This window comes from Pempheris klunzingeri, chromosome 13 (genome assembly GCF_042242105.1).
Source record: "Pempheris klunzingeri isolate RE-2024b chromosome 13, fPemKlu1.hap1, whole genome shotgun sequence".
NCBI lineage: Eukaryota > Metazoa > Chordata > Actinopteri > Acropomatiformes > Pempheridae > Pempheris > Pempheris klunzingeri.
In genome coordinates this window covers 4,587,033-4,601,077 of record NC_092024.1, presented here as the reverse complement: position 1 = coordinate 4,601,077, position 14,045 = coordinate 4,587,033, and the positions used below count along the sequence as shown (strand labels likewise).

Sequence of the window (14,045 nt, the reverse complement as noted above, 5' to 3'; positions counted from 1 at the left end):
GGGCCGACTGATAAATAGCTGAGTGACAGCACCTATGCAGCACCATCAACACGTCACCAACAAAACATCTTCACAACGCTAAGCGACAACAGAGGTCAAACCGAGCGTTGTGTGTGACTTGAACGACAGTGGTCATACACAGCAGTGCTAATAAAGACCAAGCTTCGTGGTCATGACACAGGAAGAAATACGCTACGCCCCTCCGACTGACATATACTTGTTGGGGAGGGATGACAAAGAATGGGGGGGCAGGGATTTATGTCAATGTAAAACATTTTGATTTGTTTGTATCTGTTTTACACCAATTACACCAATAAAGATTTGTTCTTTCAGCGTGGTCAGAGCAACATTACTTGTTTCAATCTTCTACAAGCGACACACGACTACCTGCCTGATGCATGTGGCTCTCAGCGTGATAACAGATCAGTCTGTCTTCAGCGGTCTTCATCGAAGTGACCCTGTGTACACTGAAATATGAACTAGAATAAACAGAAACCCAGTCCATGAAGCATCGCCGCCCCGTTTCCATCGCAAGAGCATGGAGCTTCCTAAAGCTGAACTTTAAACACCCTGTGAGGCTTCGTATGGGGGTCTGCCTTGTGGTTCTACTGAATGTCCTAAAACCGGATTGTTTGACTGTACAGACCAGCTCTGAGAACAGCTTGGAGCCCTGTCCCTCTGTGGGACAGCTGCAGCACTGACCCTGTGCGTTAGCCTCGATCAGATGATGCTGGGCCTCTGTGGAGGACATGCTAAGTGTTCCACATTCTCTGTGTTTTTCTGATTTTTTTTACCTCAAAGGCCAAACGTCCTACAAAGAGATGACTCATATTCACCAAAATGGACCTATTGAAGGTCATTCAATAGGTCATTATCATATTTGTGATAGAACCCTGAGACATGGTAGTAGGCTGCAGTTGCTCCTTTGTAAATGAGGATAATTACAGATCATTTAGATAGCTAAACCTGCTGCACAACTATGTTGAACAGCAGCATGTGAGCCTCACCAAGCTGTGAACGCAACCTTGATCTCCACCGGAGCTTCTTGTATCTGCATAAAACAAAGATGGAGAGCTGCTGGAATGTGTCGAAGCCCTCCGGCTGTGCCCTCAGCACACCGACAGTACAGTCTGAGGGGCTGAATCCTTATTATTTCTGACTTTGTCCATGTTGAGCTGAGGTAATGAGGCCCAGGCTTTCTGTGCCAGGCCGAGCCAGGCCAGACTGTGTCACTCAGTGTGAGTGTGAGCAAAAAGCAGGCCGACTACAGCACACCACATCAGGCTGGGGTAAGACGGAGTATGTTTTCATATCATGAAGATAAAACGACCAGTGATGGTCCACACTGAGGTTCTGTAGGGGCCTGCTGGGGTTTGTTACAAGGGCGCAAGGTCAGCAGTAAAGTCAAGTGCTGCTGACTTTCCCAGAATGCACTTGGCATGGTGATGAGCCAGGCCCACGCAAAATCGATCACCGGTGATCACTGATGACGAAGACAGCTGGAGGCTTCAAACCTCATGTGTTCATGACCTTGAAATAGTAGCTTGATAGAAAATATTCTTACCTTTAGATCCACTAACTGGCTTTTTCTAGATCTTTCACCCACACCTCATGGTCTTTATCAGTCATACTTAAGTTATGTGATGAAAACTGGGGCGTCTCTGTACTCAGCATGACTCTGTTCATTGCTGAAGACTTTGAGAGGTGGTATAAAGCTCCAGGGACAGAGCCAGGTTCAAGATGAATCTGAGTATAAATGCTGCACCCTGTATGAAGCACCCTGGATGTGTACGAGCGCGTGCTGTACAGACGTAGATAAAGTCATCTATTACGTCACCCATTCAGTCTCTCTCTCTCTCTGCAGGAGGAATGCTGTGTGTATAACTTGACACATTCACTCAGTAGTGCAAGTATTAACCTTGTGCTTCTAACACTGCAACAAGTCACTCATGATACAGTGAAGCTCCATTGCGGTTGATCATTAACTCTGTTTCCAGATGTCCCTCCTCCTCAGCACACACGTGAAAAGCTGACGTCTCTGGCATAGACCTCATATGTGTTTGACTCCCTGAACAACGTCTTCCCTCTCGCATGAGCGGTGCTTTAGATTAATCTTCCATTTCTGAGACAAATAATGATTATTCCCGGGACACATATGAGTGCACCTTTAATACATGCTCAGGTGCGTTTTTACGACGTGTCAACATGATAGTTCAGAGTGCCAACAGTCCCAACTCAAAGTCCACCTCGTGGCGTCTTCCACACGAGCTTCGTCACATAACCTCCACAGCAACCGAGTCAACTCCATCAGCTGATGGAGACTTAGAGATTAGGAGTCAGGGAGATGTTAATAAGAGGACCTTGAGTCTGAGCTGCTTGGTCACAGTGTTATTCCTGCAGTCAGGACTCAACTGTTGCAATCTGGTCAATAAACCATTAAAACCCTTTTCACACACACACACTACGTCTGTGATAGTGATTCGTACTGCAGTTCAGCCTTGCTGCACCAGGACCCTGATGAAGAACTTACCACTGAGTTCAGGGGAGTGGGGGGTGGACAGGTCATCCTGTGGACAGGTCAGCCTGTCCACCCCCAACTGGTTGCTCAGGCTGGACTGGCTGTCGATGGAGCTCAGGGAGTCGGCTCGGCTCCTCTCACAGTCCAGCATGAGGGCCATTTCCTTAGCTCCATGTTCTCCACGCTCAGTGCCTCTGGGCCAGCCTCCAGCTCCTTCAGCCTCTGGAAGTACTGGCCGACGTTTCTCTATAGGACGATGGACGTGTAGTGGAGGTGGACCTGCAGGCTCCGGTTCACGTCCTTCATCATGTTTCCATGCACCAGCATCAGCTCCATGTTGTGTCTCTCCAGCCTCCATAGCCTCTGGAACAGATCCTCCAGCATCAACAGCTCCTCGTTGGACAGTTGGCTCACACTGACTCCGTCCCTATCCGTAGTGCTGTGCTGATTAAAATGGTCTCATTTCTTATGGAAACTAGATCCATGGCAGACTGAGCTAACACATACCGATATCTGTTTCTCACACTTTGTTTGCAGTGACAACACGACGAGTCCCTGTTAGAAGACCGGAGCCCAGAGCCGGTTGGTCCCTGAGGTGGATGCTGTGTTTCCTGATTGTGCCTTCTTCATGTGACAGAAAAGTACCAACTGTATGTAAGTACATGCTCCTCCTCATTTCTACCCCAACTGTACCCACAATATACTGTATACTGTATACTGTATATATGTCATGATGATTCACTCCACGCACTGGGTGCTATGAATATCCTGTGTGTGAAACTCTGGAGCTCACACTTCTGCAGAGGCCGCCATCTCTGCATGAACTGTTCACTCTTCCTCCTGCTCACACAGGACTCCAGTCTGCTCCCTGAACCCGGCGCCTGTCTCTTCTCCAGAGTTCATTCTGTCCGTCTCTCTTTCTGTCTTTCCTTCAGATGAATGCATGTCCCATTGTTTAAATAACAGCACCTCCCCCCCGCTCTAAAAAAAAGTCCAGTGTTATTCCTATTATTGTGGCCTGCTGCCACCAAGTCTTGCTGCAGGGCTTTTTTCCAGTCACTGGAAGGTTTTTGTCCACCTCCCTCCTCAGAAATCTGGTGGCAGCTGTTCATAGTTTCCTCTTTCTACCACGTCCAGGTAGTGCAGCCAGTGTTCCTTTAGCTTTGAACTTCTGAACTTTGCTTCCAGCAGTATCTCTAGGAACATTCAGTGCCTTTGCTATATTTTTGTATCATTTTCCTTGTTTGTGCAGGACAGGTTATTATTGATGTAGGTGTTATTGTTGTAGGTGTTATTATTATTGTTGTAGGTGTTGTTAGTATTGTTGTAGGTGTTGTTATTATTGATGCAGGTGTTGTTATTATTGATGTAGGTGTTGTTATTATTGATGCAGGTGTTGTTATTATTGATGTAGGTGTTGTTATTATTGTTGTAGGTGTTGTTATTGTTGTTGTAGGTGTTGTAAATGTTGTAGACGTTGTCGTGGAGGATGGTTAAGACTGGCTAAGGTCTCCATCTAGTGGGCAGCAGAAGCTGATGCATTTGATGTACTGTTGTAAAGAACAGGAGTTGAACACAGGAAAGTAGGACAAAAGCAGACCCCACAGACCCACAATGCACTGCACTGTCTAACCCAATAAGAATTGATGACGTCAGATCAGAGACGCCGAGACACTGTCTAAAGCAAAACAGACAGACAGAGAGACAGACAGGCAGAGAGACAGACAGAGAGAAAGAAAGGCAGACAGGTAGAGAGACATGCAGACAGACAGACAGACATGCAGACACAAAGATAGATACACAGAGTGACAGAAAGGCAGAGAGACAGACAGACAGACAGGTAGAGAGACAAATGGAAAGACAGACAGACAGAGTGTCAGAAGGGCAGAGACAGACAGAAAGACAGGCAGACAGGTAGAGAGACTAACATAAAGACAAGCAGAGATACAGACAGACAGAGATACAGACAGAAAGACAGACAGGCAGGGAGACAGACAGAGAGAAAGAGATGCAGACAGGTAGAGAGACATGCAAACAGAAAGACAGGCAGAGAGACAGACAGAGATACAGGCAGACAGACAGGCAGAGAGGCAGAAAGAAAGGCAGACAGAGAAAGAGACAGACAGTCAGAGAGAGAGAAAGGCAGACAGGCAGAGTGACAGGCAGAAAGAAAGAAAGGCAGAGAGACAGGCATTCATAGAGACAGACATAAAGAAAGACAGACAGCAAGAAAGACAGGCAGGGAGACAGAGAGAAGCAGCCTGCACCCCCCCCCCTCCCAGACGAAAGGGGCCAGGCCGCGGTCCACCACGTCACAGCAGTCCATGGAGCGGCTGGTTGGAGAGGGCGAGCAAAGTGCAGACAGGAAGCCTGCAGCGCTCCGCACAGCTCTGCCTCCACCATGTCGGCCCGACGCGCCTCCGTGCAGCGGCAGCAGCAGCGGTGTGTCCGGCCGCCGTGGCTGCGGCCGCTCGGCCTGTTGGTCCTCGTGGCTCTACGTGCCGCACCTGTAATGTTACACCCACAGTGTCTGGACTTCAAGCCGCCCTTCCGGCCGCTGCGGGAGCTGGACTTCTGCGTCATGTACAAGGAGTTGGGCTGCTGTGACTATGAGAAGGACCAGCAGCTGATGACGAGGTACTACCAGGTGATGGATCGTTTGGATTATTCTGGATTTGCCAACTGCGCCGCGTTCGTCCAGGAGCTGCTCTGCCAGGTAACAGCAGGGACAAAGGTCGTCCCCGTCACGCGCCAGTAGCCAGAGCAAAGCGCAAACACACATGTTGTCTCCTCCATGAGCAGGACACGGCCACCCGGTGAGAACACCCCCAGGTTTGTTCTGATGTTCCAGTGAGGGCATGTTGATGAAGGTCATCCTCAGTCATCTCCTCTGACCAGGCACTGAGCACACAGTGTAGTGTGAAGGATCAGTGTCATCTGATCTCAGAGCAGCCCCACCCTCTCTGCTGTAGGATGTGTCTGACTGTTCTTCATCACTTCACTGTGAGCCTTTGTCTTGGCAATCATGCTTCTGGCTAAAATAGAATCAATCTACAGGTCACATGGTCAAGTAGATCAACTTTTCTTCCCTAATCAGTTAGCCAATAATCTATTGGCCAGTAATCTGTTGGCTTGCTGAGTTTCTTTCCTTAGAGCTGCTATCTATAGTTTTATCACTGGCAATCAATCAAATGACTTTGTGTAATGTAAAAGTTGTCGGTCATCATGATGAACCCACACCAATCACTGGGCATCCTTCAGCTAGTTCTTCTGGTTTTATCGTGTGTCCTCTCCGCCACCATTAACTGTTTCATCAGCTTAGTCTCAGTTTTTCGCCGGGGAGACACAGGTGGTGGCCCGAGTGAATGCAGATGCTGTTTTGTATTTGCTGGTTGCGCAAACAGACATTTGTTTGCTTAGAAGTTCACATATGAGCCTGAAAGGTGCTGTGTCCATGTTTTCTATTGAGGTTACCAGCTTGTTTGTGCTGCCCTCAAGTGGCCCATAAATGGAGCAGAATATTGGTTTTAGGAAATTTGACACACTACACATAATTCTCATTCTGCCTCTTCCCTGCGTGTCCTCCTCCTTCACCGCTCCTCTTCGGTCCAGGAATGCTCCCCCTATGCAGCTCACCTGTTCGATGCTGAGGACCCCAGCACCCCGATCAGGATCCTTCCAGGACTCTGTCCCGACTACTGTTCCCAGTTTTGGAGGAAGTGCAGCACTACCATCCCTCTCCTTTCTGACCACCCACATCTAGCCAAAGTCCAAGACGATGAGACACGTCTCTGCCAGTACCTAGAGCTAGACGATGTGGACTACTGCTACCCACATCTCCTCAGCAACCAGAAGCTCACCCAAAGCCTAGGCCGGGTCCAGTCAGACTCGGACGGCTGTCTGCAGTTGTGCCTGGAGGAAGTTGCAAACGGGCTGAGAAACCCACTAGCCATGGTGCATGCCAACGACGGCACGCACCGGTTCTTTGTAGCAGAGCAGGTGGGCTTGGTGTGGGTGTACCTTCCTGACCAGTCCAAGCTGGAGAAACCATTTTTGAACATTACCAAGGCGGTGCTAACATCGTCATGGGAAGGCGATGAGAGAGGCTTTCTGGGTCTCACCTTTCACCCCAAGTACAAGTACAACGGGAAGGTGTATGTGTACTACTCAGTGGAGGTGGGTTTTGATGAGAGGATCAGGATCAGTGAGTTCCGTGTGTCCTCCAACGACATGAATGTGGTGGATCACGCCTCTGAGCGGTAGGTGTGGTCTGTAATCCAGGTTAGCAGTCTGCTAGACCCGCAAAAATAACCTCAAAATAAGGACGTATTCCTGCCCCTTTCTTTATCTTATTTGTCATGTTCACCTTCCTTCCAGGGTTATTCTGGAGATTGATGAACCTGCATCCAACCACAATGGAGGTCAACTCTTATTTGCAGATGATGGCTACTTGTATATTTTCACGGGGGATGGTGGAATGGCGGGTGACCCGTTTGGGAAATATGGGAATGCCCAGAACAAGTAAGAGTTCACTAAAGCTCTCTGAAACGAGACAAACAAAGGATCTGCACAAATGAAATAGGGCTCCTTTTAGATTCATGTGACATGAGACATCAGTGGTGTTCCTGCTTCGCTGACGCATAGTTTTAGATTTCACTAAAGGATGCAGCAACCTGAAACTGTTTATGTATCTTCAGAAGGAGGAGGATTTTCTCAGTCCATAAAAGAACTCTTCATCCTTCAGTTCATCACAAACATTCACCATCACCATATTTGGAGGTGTGTGGTTTTCAGTGGACAAGAAGGGGATGGAAATTTTTAAAGTAACCGAATCAGTCAGACAGATGTAGTGCAGCAAAAAGTAGATGTAGTGGTGGAGAAGCATGAAGTTGCAGTAAAGGGATATACCTTTGTAAAGTATAAGAAACTGAGTAAATGCACAGAAAATCACCAAATGAATAGATGTATTTTAATCAATATAATTATTTTGTCTGTCTACCTTCATGATGTAAGCAGGTGTGAAGAAATGCTGTGATGAAAGAATGCTTTCAAAAATCTCAAATTTAATTTGTTTTTTTTTATCATATAAAGATAGTTCCTAAGGGCATTGACTGCATGTTTGGGGTCGTTGTATGATGGATAAGTATCTGCCTGTATTTCTCAGCATTGAGGACACCATTAACTCTGACCAAACCCCCAACTCCATTTGCAGAAATGCAGCCCCAAACTTGCAGGGAACCTCCACCAGCTTCACTGCTGCCTCCAGACACTATTAAGCTAAAAATATTGAGATATCATATACTATATACCATATCACCCGGCCCTATTTCACACTACAATTTGTCAAAAACCCACTCAGTGCCACTCAGATGACACCTGTGGGTCCCAGGGACACCACACTGAAAACCTGTTAGCATCACTGATATATGAAGTAGTGAAAATCTATAACTAATAACTTATAATACGTTCTGACAACTTAATATAATCTTTTCTGTAATGCCACCTAGGTCAGCCCTGCTGGGTAAAGTTCTCCGCATTGATGTGGATGTCAATGAGAGAGGCCCGTTGTACAGAAGTCCTCCAGACAACCCTTTCATACATGAGCGGGGGGCACGACCTGAGATTTATGCCTATGGTGTCCGCAACATGTGGAGGTGCTCTGTGGACCGAGGAGACCCTCGGACCAAAGAGGGCAAAGGACGCATCTTCTGCGGGGATGTGGGCCAGAACAAGTTTGAAGAGATCGACATCATTGAGAAAGGTCGCAACTACGGCTGGAGAGCAAAAGAAGGCTTCTCGTGCTACGATAAGAAGCTGTGTGCCAACAGCTCGCTGGGTAGGCATGCTCCGCTCATTCTAGCCTTACATGGTTACCATGGTTGCTGCGGTAACGACACGGTAAAGGACACGAGTCCTCACAGTCATGGACACACGGCAACAAAACGTTGGGTCACCTTTTCTACCAGGAGCCGTTATGCCAAATTGCAGAAGCCATTAGTCAGCACTAATGCAACTGTGTGTACCAGATGGCACTGACATGCTGCTGTAAGCAGGTAGATGAACACAGGTAGAAAACCAGTGGCCTTAACCTACTAAATAACTGACTAGTCCAACTGGAATTCCTTTAATGCGCCACATCGTTAACAGTCTTCATACTTGAACTGTTAGTTCAAGTATGAACAAGAAAGAACAAGAACAAGTCTCTCTACTGTCAATCATCAATAACACCATGCAACACATTTCTGTCATAAAGACATCAGCTCTCTGTTGATGTACAAGGGGTCTGTTCTCACACAGCTAGATTAAAACACTCTGGTTTAGATAGACACATTGTAGATGTGATTCAGATTCCATGTAATCCTATGGACTAAAATGAGACAATCCTTAAGCTTTCAAGTCTTGTAACGCAATTTTGACTCATGAAAGCATGTGAGCAAGCTGCTTCTTTGTAAAGAAATGACTAACCAGTGACCGTGGGGTTGTTTCACAGATGATGTCCTGCCTATCTACGCATACCCCCACAAGATGGGAAAGTCGGTGACTGGTGGCTATGTGTACCGAGGCTGCGAATACCCCAACCTGAACGGCATGTACATATTTGGAGATTTCATGAGTGGGTAAGGTTTAATTTGGTAAAGTGCATATTTCCGTTGCGAAACAGTGCCAACCTGTGAAGTCCATGTTTCTGTGAACAACAGCGATAAGGCAACAATATGATGTCAGATGGCTGCAGTACCTGCAGTTGGGGATTTCAGACATGACGTGAAGTGATAAAGAATGCAGACGAGTAACAAATCTCATTAGCTGACTAATTGTTTTTGCTCTTCCTTTGTCATTTAAAGAACTTGGCACATTTTGACTTTGTTTTCTCCACAAACTCGGTTACGGTTAGAGGCAGGGCACTAAATATAGTCACTCAAGTACTTTGTAAGTACTGTAAGTAAGTACTAGTTTGTACTTGTTACTCCACATTATTTTCCTGATAGATACAATGAGTGGAGTTTCTTTGCAGATAAACATTTGACACACTGCACACTGAGTCCTAAAAGCCTCTATTGGTGGGTCCAAGCCTCAATATTTAAAGCTGTATATAAGAAGAGGACTCAGTAATTAATGCATAATTTCATAGTAGAGTATAAAACAGTATATGATCATCACATAAAATGGTTGAAATCAGCTTTACCTGGAGCAGCTATTATTAAAATGCTTATGTGTCATTGCACTGGTGATGATAATCCATTTTGTTATGTTACAGCACTTTGAAAGGGGCCATTCTACATAATGAGGACTTTTGATGCTTTACGTAGATTTCATGAATAGTACTTGTGTATTTTTTCTGTTTGACGGTAATTTGGCTTGTAATGGGGTATTTTGACTGAAAATATGTATTGACACTTTTACTTAAGTGATCTGAATGCACCACGTTCAGGCATGTCCTCCACGGTGCTTTAAAGGTCCCATATTATGCCAAATTTAATGTATTTTCAATATAAATATGTGTTGCTGGTGTGTCTAGAAAGTATGAAAAACAAGACCATCCTCTTTTTTCTCTCCTGCTCCCACCTTTTAGTAAATTTGTGTAAAAACGCTCTATTTCAATTTGGCTCCCCTTATGATGTCACAAGGGGATCTGTTGACCATAAAACTGTCGTATGACTGAAAACCTCCTTAATCCAGCATTGTTTTTTCCTCACTTACGCTAGCTCCTGGTAACACAGAGATGCCGAAGGCGAGAGCAAAGCGTGCAGACTGTTCTATTCTTCTAAAGCAGAGTGTGCAGAAAAACCATGTCAACCTGTTCTGGTAGAACCTCCAAATTCAAAATATCAACATAAAAATGAGCAGAATATGGGAACTTTAAAGGTACTTTGGGGAATGTAGAAAAGCACAAATCTCAGTAGTGGACAATACTGGTTGGTACAGTGTAAACGTTCACACATACTCCACATTAAACAACAGTGCTTTGCAGGTTTCAGATTGTACATATGGTTCCTTCTCCAGGCGTTTGATGAGTCTGCAGGAGGACAGAAACACACGCCAGTGGAAATACAATGAGATCTGCATGGGTTTGGGCATGACCTGCACCTTCCCCGGACTCATCAACAACTACCACCAGTACATCATCTCCTTTGCAGAGGATGAAGCCGGTAATGCGGGAACACGTGCACACCCCCAAACTCAACTTGTCGTGAGCTTTCACCAGCTGTAATTTAGAGGTCTGTTTTCTTGCGTGATGTCGTCTTGATGTAATGTTTTGGGTTTTTTATTTTTTTCCCCATCAGGCGAGCTGTACTTCATGTCAACGGGAATTCCAAGTGCTACGTCACCTTCAGGAGTCGTTTATAAAGTGGTGGATCCCTCAAGGTATTACTGTACTCACTGCTTTGCTTTTTATCTTACATCACCATCATTACACGCAGTGTGCTTTGCCTCGTACAGTAACTGCTCACTGCGTACAGTTCCTACTTCGATTTGTTGGTGGACACATCTGGTCACGATTACAAACACAGGCATGTCATTCTTCTCTGTGAGTCCCACCATGTGCTGTATCATGATCATACTTGGCCCGGATGCGAGTGCGGCTCTGAGCTCTCCCAGCGCCGGCGGGATAACTTTGTTTTTTCTGAATGTGGAGGCTCCACTGCCTCACTGTCTCTGTCTTGGTGAGAGGGAGGAGAATGAAGCAGTGTTGGCAGCAGCGTGAAAGGCCTGCCGTCCTAAATCTCCCCCCCCCCGTGTGACAGCTCCTGGCTCTGTCTGCGTTCCTCTCTGCCCTGGATGCTTGTGTCATCTCGTTTGTTTCCCAGCCGTCCGGCTCATGTGAACACTTCCTCAGCACTGTTGTAACTGAGCTGGAAGTTGAATGCATGTTCAAATTCAGTATTCTGTCTTCTCCTCCGTGCACCAACATTTCAATTGGTTTTGTTGTGTTGTTTTTCAGACGCGCTCCACCGAGACACTGTCACTATGATCCTCTTCCTGTGAGAGTGAAAAGTAACCTCATTAAGTTTGTTCCCCAGGAAAGTGAGTCCACTTCTAAAATACTGCCAAATTACAAAACAAAGGAAATCTGTGGCATTCATTTCTTTATATTTAGATTTGGTCTCTTGTGTTTTCATCCTTTCTTCCATTAGAATTAATTGGCCTTGAGCCACCAAGCACAAACAAGCCTGAGCCACAACCCACAGAGTCCTACGACTGGCTCCAAGAGCTCATTGATCGTCTAGGTGAGGTGGGCCCAGATCTGACCACCCCTTTCCCAACCACAACTACCACCAAACCACCAAGACATTCGAGACGGAAAGGCCGACGCAGAAAGGGCAAATCCAGGGTGGAGAGTGCACCTGAAATCCAGAATGGAGCAGTGAGGCTGGTTGGGGACGAACAAGGCCGCAGCGACCGCGGACGGGTGGAGATCTACGTTAACGAGGAGTGGGGCACTGTGTGTGACGACCTATGGACCACCAAGAATGCTGCAGTGGTTTGCCGGCAGCTAGGCTTCCGGTATGCTCTGAAGGCAGCCAAGAACTCAGAGTTTGGAGAAGGGAAGGATCTGCGGATTCTTCTGGATGATGTGCAGTGTGAAGGGACCGAGTCCAGCCTGCTGGACTGCAAACACGCAGGTGTGGGGACACATAACTGCGCCCATTACGAGGACGCTGGGGTGATCTGTGGCAACTCGGACTACGCTGTAGAAGTCTAAATCTTTTACTAATATGAAAGAGAAGATAATGATTATTAATTAAACCAGTTGTCTTAAAATTGCACGTTAAATTAACACTGTTAAAAACAGATGCTTTCAATCTACTCTTAGTGGAGAATTTTCTCATTCCCATGAACAAACACGTGCAATGAAACTTCCACTGGACTACGTGGCATAAACGTGATCTAAAATTGGTGAATCTTGTCGTCAGTCCATCACAATAAAAGATGAGATTGATGAATCTTGTATTATACAGTTCGACCACATTACATGATGCTTTGAAAAAGCGGCCACATGTGAATACACAAGTCCAGGAATTGATGGTGTAAAAGCAGGAAATGATGTAGGCTGAGGGGAATTGGGAGACAAAGACAGTCCTTTCATCAGAGCATCCCAAAGGTTTATATTTTTCTATAGAGATCAGCTGGAATGCATTGATGACATCTAACACTGTAACCATATGATTGGGGGGGGGGGGTTAGTAGAGGCACTTTTTTTCAAGCTATTGTTTTAAATTTTTTCATTACAGACTTGAATGTTAAATTTAAATGGATGCTTGGCAGTACTGCATGAAGTCTTGATTTGTTCCAGTTGAATGTTCAGTACCCGCTGGATGAATGTATGGTTGTATCATGATGTTATCATTTTGGTATTATCTGATATTATATTTTGATTTTAATAAAAGATTTCTAGTCTCTCCTAGTTTCCCCCTTCTTTACCAGACGCAGATGCTGTGGTTCTCTGGTTCCTGTGGATCCTGGTCCTGGTTCTCCTGCTGTGGTTCTCTGGCTTCATGAATCACTGCTGCGGATTGTCAGCCACTGACACTTTTTATCAATTAGTTTATGTTTAGTTTATGTTACTATATTGCTAATTATTAGTCACATTCCTACTGATTGATATGATTTGGTTTTAATGATGAATTGGTAGGCTTTGCTAACAGGGCTTATTATATGTTTACACATACATGTACAGTTACTCTTCCACTATATTGTGGAACAGCTTGAACATGCTTGTGGTGACGAGATTCTTTTTAACCAAAGGTGGGACAACTCTTCAAAAGTACTGTCTTCAAAAACACCTGCATGCATGTGGACTAGGCCTAAGTATATAATCCAAACACAACTTAAAATAAGATCTTCAATGATTGCAGGACGCAGAGCAAACGCTAAGACATTGTCTAAATGACAGGCTTTTAATTTTACCCAGTCAGAGCTTCTTTCAGAGATCTTTCCTCTGTGTTGTGAAGGTCATTGATATGCAGAGCGGCAGATCTCAGGAGCTGGAGCCAGGATACAGCAGTTTACAGCCTGCCAATGGAAGCCTCTGGCTCCGCTTCTCAACCTGGTTCTCTGCTCCCAGCCTCCCCTCACTCTCTGTCTCATACCCTGGAGTTATCCACAAGGTCACAATCAAAGTCTTTGGGGATTTTTTCTGGTTGTGGAATGATTTCTTTGCATTGTCTTCTGAACTTTTCTCTTCCTACACAGTCTGTGTGTGTGTGTGACATTACAAGGAGTAGATAACACCAACAAAAATGCCACAGATAGCAGAGTTAAGTCCAAGATTTTACTGCTCATGTGGTCCCCGATGTAAAGATAACAAAGATGCTTCCAACAAAATCAAAACAATCCAATCACTCCAATTCAGACATCCTAATCAAAGACACAAGTGTCGGTAAGCGACGGTAAGTGTGACTCTCTGGCTTCACAGGCCACGGATCACATGAAGGACATGGGCAGTACTCAGTGTTGTAAGTGTACATTAAAATTGGTTGAATGAAATTCAACCAATGTTGAATTTCATGTTGTCATGTGCCCTTTC

At 45.7% G+C, this 14,045-nt stretch overlaps 1 protein-coding gene across 1 annotated transcript; it reads left to right on the top strand.

Moving 5' to 3' along the window:
- The first annotated feature begins 4,978 nt into the window (after positions 1 to 4,978).
- hhipl1 (HHIP-like 1) lies at positions 4,979 to 12,918 on the top strand. Its single transcript, XM_070842066.1, has 9 exons — positions 4,979 to 5,234; positions 6,131 to 6,777; positions 6,896 to 7,039; positions 8,026 to 8,354; positions 9,009 to 9,135; positions 10,520 to 10,665; positions 10,801 to 10,882; positions 11,460 to 11,542; positions 11,653 to 12,918. The coding sequence occupies exons 1-9, from the start codon at positions 5,031 to 5,033 to the stop codon at positions 12,219 to 12,221; spliced, it is 2,331 nt and encodes a 776-aa protein (XP_070698167.1). The 5' UTR covers positions 4,979 to 5,030; the 3' UTR covers positions 12,222 to 12,918.
- Positions 12,919 to 14,045: the final 1,127 nt, after the last annotated feature.